Below are 7,618 nucleotides of genomic sequence, written 5' to 3'. Positions count from 1 at the left end.
GGGGCGGGTTTTAGNCTAGGGGGCGGGGGAGGGGCAGCGGCCCGGAGTGGGGGCGGAGGGACGGGTTGGAGCGTTGGAATGTTGGAGGACGTTGAGAACGTGGGTGATATAGTAGCAGTAGCAGTAGCAGTAGCAGCGCTCGGTGGGGCGTAGCAACGGAGGCGGACGGAGGACATCACCGACACGGCGCACAGCGGGATGGGGAATGGGGCGGGCTGGCGGCTTCAACGACAACTACGACAGCGGCAACAACAACCCTGAATGAATATAAGCAGTATAGAGGTCGTTCGATGTTGGGTGTTGGGGGCCCGGACAGGGTGTCCGGAACGGTGTGTCTCTCCCGTCGTTCCTCCTCCAGCGGTCCACTCCTACAGCCCCCATGGACATCCCTCTCCCCTCACCCCTCTCCCCCGGCTCACAACCTCACCCCCCGAAACGCCTCGCCCCTTACTTCTGGCGCGTCAGTCTTTCCTTGGCATCACCTCCTCACTCGTTGTTCGTGGTTCGGCTTTCCCCCACCCCCCACACACAACCCCACCTCCATCCCCTCCACACCACATACACGTACACATACACATGCACGGCCCAATGGGCGATGCCTCACCTCGTTTGCTTCTCGCCAGCAGATCCTCCAATGCGGACAATGAGAAGGCTATGTGAGGGTTGAGGAGGCGCGCGAGAATATGAGGATGAGTATGAGGACCCCGAAGAGGAGGATATGCGCGAGCGGGTGAGGGATGGCGGGATGCCGGGAGGACGACGGCGGCAGCGGCCATGATGATGATGGTGATGATGACACGGGCGACGACGGAGATGACGATACGGCAAGGCGGCAACGACGACAAAGCAAGGCGGCACGCGGCAACAGTGGGGGGAGGCCCACTTGTCGTTAAGGCAAAAGGGGGAGCGCCCTATCAAACAGGTGGTCATTATAAGCGTCAAGGTCGTTGTTATCGGTCGTTAGTCGATCCAAAAACTATTGTAAGGTTTATAAGGTTTATATTTTGATAAAGATGAAGATAAGATAAAGACTTTCTGGCTGTCCTGGATTGTACTGCACTCCGTTGAGGATCAGCCCAGAGGACTCTGTACGGCAGTCAACTCAAAATTCAAACTGGGAGATGGAGAAGCGTTCCACGCAGTATGTCAAACAGCATACTCCCGGATTTCAAACGATGATACTACCCCTCCTCCCTCCTCCCTTTCCCCTTTTCCCCCCGGATTCAAACCAGGATAGGCTAGACGGCCATGATGGCCATCACCATCACCATCACCAACAGCAGCACTACGTCTTTTCCTGACAAGGGGCGGGCGCCCCCTAAGCCCCCTGACACCCAGACAGAAAGGCGTGAACCGCATGTGCACCCAGAGGCAGAGAGGCCATTCGGGTTGCTTTCAGTGACCACCCCCTCATTACGGTGAGAGCCACTACCGTGTCAGGGGCCACCCAGGGTTTGTTTTCCCCCATTTCCCCTTCCCCCTCCTCCCCGTCCCTTCTCCCTCCTCCCCCTCCTCCCCGTCCCTTCTCCCTCCTCCCTTTCCCCCGTTTTCCCCCTGTCTCGCCCGCAGCCAAGTATGCTCAGACCATCAGATGCCCCACTCCGCTGTTCCTGTCCCGAACCCAACTGAAGGTGTGGTGGCTGCCAGGGCGGCGTCTTTCGACTCCGGATTGGGAGAGCTTGGCAGATGACATGTCCCCCCCTATATTCCCTCCTCCCTTCCCCACTCCAACCCGCATCTTCCTCATAAGATTCGGCGATTGCTGGTCATATCTCTCTCCCTACCCTCAGCCTCCGCAGCGAAGGGGGAAGAGAGACACGTGTTTTCACACGTCCACCTGAAGCCCCTTTGCTCTTCGGGTCCTTTAATAACGCCTTTCGCTCCCAATCTCCTCTCCCCCTCCCGCTCCTTCCACCTTGCCCGCTTCCATTACCGCTTTCCCCTCGTTATTTCTCTCCCCCCCCTTTCCACTTGCCACTTACCCCATTCGACACTTCCCCCACTTTCCCCTCCCCACCCACGTCCTTCTCCCCCCCCCCCCGAGTGTCAAATGTCAACCCCTCCCCCTCCCTTTTTTAAACACTCACAGGATCCACGAATCATGACACCCACTCGGGCACATGAATCCGGAATGATGCCGCCCTCCAGCGGCCGCAACTCGAAAAACTCCAGATCGCAAGGTGAAATGCCCAGTTGACTGCTGCACTGTTGCAAGATGTATTCGCTGATGGCGGAGGAGGAGGAGGAGGACGAGACAGCGGGGGCTGCTGCGGTGGCAGAGGCGGTGGGGGCAGGGGCCCCTACAAACGGCGGCGGCGCCAACGACGGCGTCACCGCCGTACGGTGGTCGTGGAGGAAAGGTCCCTGGAGTACGAAAGCTGAGGAGACCAGGTCAACGCGCAGCGGCGCGCGGCGCGCTGCGGCGTCGGGGGGAGGCCATGCGTTGAGGCGTGGTGGTGCCTCCCCTGTCTCGTTGAGTCCGGGTGTGGGTGCGCCGCTGGGTACTGGCGAAGCTGAGGCCGGATTGACGAGGTTGAGCATGGGGGGTTTGAGGGAATTGCGCCGGCCCAGGATTGGCGTCGGCTCGTCCTTGGGCCCGGCACCATTATAGGACGTTGACGCGGCGCGTGGAACCCCTATGGGCAGAGATAGCCCCGGCTGCGGCCTTGTGCGAGCTGTTTCTGGAAGGCAGGCCGGCTCGGAGCGGAGCCGTTGCGGCAAGTCAGGGCCCGGCGACGACAAGTCGTCGGGCTTCGGGATGGGCAGCTTCAGGTTGAAGCCAGTCCCAGGCCGTGGGAAACCTTGTGGTGGCCCTCTAGATGTCAACGGAGGCTCAACATGTGGATATCGCCCATTCGGCGCGACGGACAGCGGGATATCGTCAAGGTCTTCGGAGTCGTCTAATGAGCTCGCAGAATCCTCTGAGTAGGTTGACATATTCCGCGACACGTTTGTATATCTGATTACAAAATAAAGATCAGAGGGTAGCAAATTGGGCGCAAGCAGGGTTCGCTGTCTGCAGCGCGACGGGGCTTCAATTTCGCGCCGAAACTGACAGAGTCTAAAAAGTAATTGAGTGCTTAACGTAAAGGCAGCCTTTCACAGCTAGTTTCCTGGCTGTTCTGAGGACAACGGTTTGACCTCGACCACCTGGAATACGACACCTGGAACGAAACGGAGGATGAACCATTTCCGCTGTACAGAGGCCATAGTCTCACATAACCTGAAAGTTTCCTTATGCTGAAGCACCACCACCACTTATCCACGGCAGAGCAAGCAACGCAGGATAACGGCGCCACCTTGAGCCCCTCGTCTGTCTTTGCAAGCCAGAGCCCATACCCTCCGTCGATTTCTCCGCGCAAGCAGAAATAGATAGGATTAATCTTATAATCCAATAATGATAATTTGCGTGGGGACAGCCGTAATGTGGCTTGAGTAGGTATCAATTGTTCGGGAGGGCCCACCGGGAGGGCCCACCCACAATTCAGGGCCAGATCGAAAGCAAGGCGATGTGCTAATCATCGCTGATCAGATTAACGATTGGGCAGCCCTGGATTGTGCGATTTAGCGTGGACTCGAAACGTCCAGTGCGTGTCGTAAACTGGAACAGTACAGATCTGCACGTCTCGGAAAGAGATTCCCTACGGCCGACGAGCTGGCTGCTCATGTATTGTGCGCTTAGTACACTACCGTTCCCCTCCAGTGCGTCTGTTCCGTGTCCTCCATACGGTGCAATACAGCATCGCGACGGTGTCGGTACGATGTCTCATAGCAAATAACCGGGTCGGCATACTCCGTCAGGCAGACAAGTTTGGCTGCGCTTATGGACCTTATACCCCTCAAAATCTTATGATGCTTTGCAGCAAACCCAACGAATACAGCCCTTATTGTTGGTTCCACCCCTTACCCAGCAAGTAATCAAGACAATGGTGCATTTCGTACACGGCAAAAAGCTGATTGTAGTGACATGAACGGATCAGATGCGGCGTGCCGTTCGCCTAAGAACCGTGCGGCGAATGTGTGCCCTGTCCCAACCCCTAGGCGGTGATGGTGCTAGTAGAGGTCAGGCACATCGCGCTGAGGCGCTTCACCCTGAAGTGCACGAGGGAGGATGATGATGGCCTCCCCCGTACCCGCATCAATACCAATACAACGTCCTTGGGTCCCTCCCCCGGCTTTTACGGACACACCCGAACGCGCGTGTGTGCGTGTGTGTGTGTGTGTGTGTGCGCGAAACTTGTAACTTGTAAATACCCAGGCTACTGAATGTGAAGTGCACAATAATGGTTCCCCACACACAGGCATACCTTACTACCGTAGTACTCCATATCTTAGGTTCCCAACACTTATCCGTATTCCAAAACTACTAGCTGCAGCTGGACATGGGACCGTTGACCCGGTATAGGATTACGCGGTCAATTCTTAGAACGTATACCAGCTGTACAAGTTTTGCACGGCCGTGCCGTACAGCACGGCGACAATTGACCACCATGGATAAAATAACATATCCTCCTCTTCCCCGTGTGTAGGATTCTCCTGGGATTGTCCTCCGGACTTAGATAAGTCGTAGTATTAAGGACTGGGAGGTGTGTGGTGAGCGGGGAAAACGTGCTCCGTACCCTCTTCCAGGATGCGACGGCACACAGTGCTCCCCGTCCCCCGCTTTCAGGCTGTCACCCCCTCTAAGGGCTGTCGCCCCTCTTTCAGGCTGTCGCCCCTCTTTCAGGCTGTCACCCCCTCTAAGGGCTGTCGCCCCTCTTTCAGGCTGTCACCCCCTCTAAGGGCTGTCGCCCCTCTTTCAGGCTGTCGCCCCTCTTTCAGGCTGTCGCCCCTCTTTCAGGCTGTCGCCCCTCTTTCAGGCTGTCACCCCTCTTTCAGGCTGTGTTTGAATGAAACGAGCCAGGTACCTAGAAGCCCTGAGAGCACTGCTGCTACAAATCAGATTCTGCTTACCTCGCTAGGGCCACCCTACCCCACAACTAGTACTTTTGAGGTACAAAAATGGATTCATTGGTTGATGTCGAAGTGGTGGGTCAACCTCATGAACCGAGCACCATGCCTCTGTCTTCCTCATCCTCCTCACGGAAGCGTACCTTTCCCCAGTCGTCATCGTCCCTCTTTCATCGCTTCACTTTACTTCACTTTACGAACACATCGCTGCCATCTCACCATCCAGTATTAATGCTGGGCGACGGACGGACGGACGAACGGAGTGGTGGACGCCGGCGATGCGTTCTTAAAAAAAAGGCAATCGGAAACACAAAAAAATGATATAAACCGATGAGAGAGAGGGAGGCAAGGGGGGAAGGAAAGAAAGGAAGGAGGGAAAAAGAAGGTGGTCGCCTCTTCGGCGCCTCTCCACCACCCTCGCTGTCCATCTAGCCTATCTAGGCTACATAATGCTCTGCGCACGGCCGATCAAAGGAATCCGGCACGGACCACAACAAAAGCGCAAAGCACCAAGCAGCCAAACAAATAAAAAAGAGCAACAAGACACCGCACTTTTGAGTCAGCAGCATAAATATATTTTATGTGTCACGTCTTGGTAGAATAACCATGCAGCCTCGTATCGCCTGGTGTTCTTCCCCACGCTGCTACGACATTAAAAAAATACATACATACTTACTTAACACAGATAAGACAGAAACAAACCATAAACAGAAAGAAACGCGTACACACACACACACGCAGTGGTGAATTCACAGCCACCTCGCCGCCGAATCCCTCTCTCCCTCTCTCTCTCTCTTTCGCTCTGATGCTGCTCCCCAATTAGTCCACTCATGAAATACAACAAAAATACCAGGTTGCAACACCACCCTCTCGCATTTCTGTCTGTCTGTCTGTCTGTCGGCCAGTATCGCACAGCTGGCCCCTTTCCAGTCCCCACACTCCACCTGGCGTCTTACGTGTATGTGTCTGTGTACATCGTACTTCACAAACATCTCGGCGCCCATGCCCCCACCTCCGCCCCCTCACATCACCACCATAAACACCGCCACTGACCACCACCACCCCGCCAGTATCGCCATACCTACCTACCTACCTACCTACCCCCCGACCTGCTTAGCTACCAACCAACCAAACAGCCCTAACCAACCTAACGACCTAACTACCGGAAATCCTCTGGCAGAGCTTCTGGAGTGAAGAACTCCGACCTGAGCTCCGAAACACTGAGAAAGCGAACCTGCGAGGGGTGCGGTGCGCCGGGGCGGGCGGGGGGAGGGGAATCGGCGGGGTGAGGGTGAGGTGTGGGTGTCAGGTAGTCCGGGTGTCATCAGCGCCCAACCGGGATCTGGGCGGGATGGGGAAGTCGGTTGCTTCGGAGGAAAGCCGCTCCCTCACCGATACGGCCAAGGTGGGCCATACAGCTGCGGTTAAAGGGGCGGAAGGTCGGCAACCGGTCCCCCCCCCTACACACACCCCACCCTCACCCATCACCACAATTGGCTCACGTCGACTAAGATGTCGTCGAAATGAGCTATCACCCCATAACATGTCTCCCCCTTTCCCATCCTCCCTCCCTCCCTCAAAAAGCCCTTCTTCACTCAACAATTTCCCCCTCCCCCGCCGTCCTCCCTATCCCTCCCCTCCCGCCTTCCCTCCCGATACACCTGCTGCACCACCCTTTCCTTGGCAGCAGCTTCACTCGCTCGTGGTTCGTCTTTTCCCCCTCCCCTCCTATCCCTCCCTCATTCCCCTTCCCTCCCCTCCCTCCCTACCCCCCATCCCCACCCCCACCAGTGCCGCGTATTTCCTCATGAGCGGCTTGATGACCTCCCAGGCCGGGAAGAACACCCAGGGAGCCTCCACAAACAGCACCTGGCTCACTCGCCGAGGGTAGTACTCGAAAAAGGCCTCAATCTAAACTCATCCACCGGGAGGAAGCGGCCGGACGGGACAGTCGCCGGGGGAGGGGGGCGGGGGGAGGGCGGCCCCGCAAGGGAGAGGAGGGGGCAAGAGAGAGGCGGAGGGGGGTTGGCAAGAAGTAAGAAATATGGCCTATAGGAGGACTATATGCCTGTCGTTCGTCCTCCTCCTCCTCCTGCTACTGTTGCTACTGCTGCTGCAGCTGCAGGACTCTGTCTGGTGCCACAAAACAGTAAAATTTACTTTCCCAGCGCTCCTGCGTAGTGAGCATTTTTGGAAGAGAGAAGTATTTCTGCCCCTACCCCACCCCACCCACCACCCAGCTCGCACTTAACACCCAGCCCCACCATGAACGCGGCGAACTGGAAATCCGCGTTTTGCGCAAACTGAAACCCCCTCAGATCGAATATCCCCACGATCTGCTCTCCCCCGGGGGGCAGGCGGGAGATGGCCGTGTCGATGAGGTAGGCGGCAAGTCGCTTGCTGTCCGTCAGAGGAAACTGACCTGGCGGCCGGTTGGGGGGGGGGGTAAGTGGGTGGCTAGGTGGCTGGGTGGGGGCCTAGGTGGGTCCAAAGGGGTTAGGGGCGGAGGGGAACGGGGGAAGCGGTGGGTGGGTGGGTGGGTGGCTGTGTGGAACAGGCGGGTGGGTGGGTGGGTGGGTGGCTGTGTGGAACAGGGGGGTGGGTGGGTGGGTGGGTGGGTGGCTGTGTGGAACAGGCGGGTGGGTGGGTGGGTGGGTGGGTGGCTGTG

General features: G+C 57.3%; 2 protein-coding genes across 2 annotated transcripts in view; both read right to left on the bottom strand.

Moving 5' to 3' along the window:
- The window catches only part of VOLCADRAFT_98129 (uncharacterized protein), a gene marked incomplete at both ends in the record, with an annotated part of 5,104 nt that extends 2,167 nt beyond the window's left edge, over positions 1 to 2,937 (bottom strand). Inside the window, 2 exons of the mRNA XM_002957003.1 lie at positions 605 to 652; positions 2,088 to 2,937. Of these exons, the coding sequence (XP_002957049.1) occupies positions 605 to 652; positions 2,088 to 2,937 (898 nt within the window). The remainder of the gene's footprint in view (positions 1 to 604; positions 653 to 2,087) is intronic.
- A 3,172-nt stretch (positions 2,938 to 6,109) lies between these two features.
- Positions 6,110 to 7,618, bottom strand: part of VOLCADRAFT_67793 (uncharacterized protein) — a gene marked incomplete at both ends in the record, with an annotated part of 31,352 nt that continues 29,843 nt past the window's right edge. The window contains 3 exons of the mRNA XM_002957002.1: positions 6,110 to 6,184; positions 6,739 to 6,861; positions 7,215 to 7,367. Of these exons, the coding sequence (XP_002957048.1) occupies positions 6,110 to 6,184; positions 6,739 to 6,861; positions 7,215 to 7,367 (351 nt within the window). The remainder of the gene's footprint in view (positions 6,185 to 6,738; positions 6,862 to 7,214; positions 7,368 to 7,618) is intronic.

This window comes from Volvox carteri (genome assembly GCF_000143455.1).
Source record: "Volvox carteri f. nagariensis unplaced genomic scaffold VOLCAscaffold_68, whole genome shotgun sequence".
Classification (NCBI taxonomy): Eukaryota; Viridiplantae; Chlorophyta; class Chlorophyceae; order Chlamydomonadales; family Volvocaceae; genus Volvox; species Volvox carteri.
This window is presented reverse-complemented; position numbering and strand designations above follow the sequence as displayed.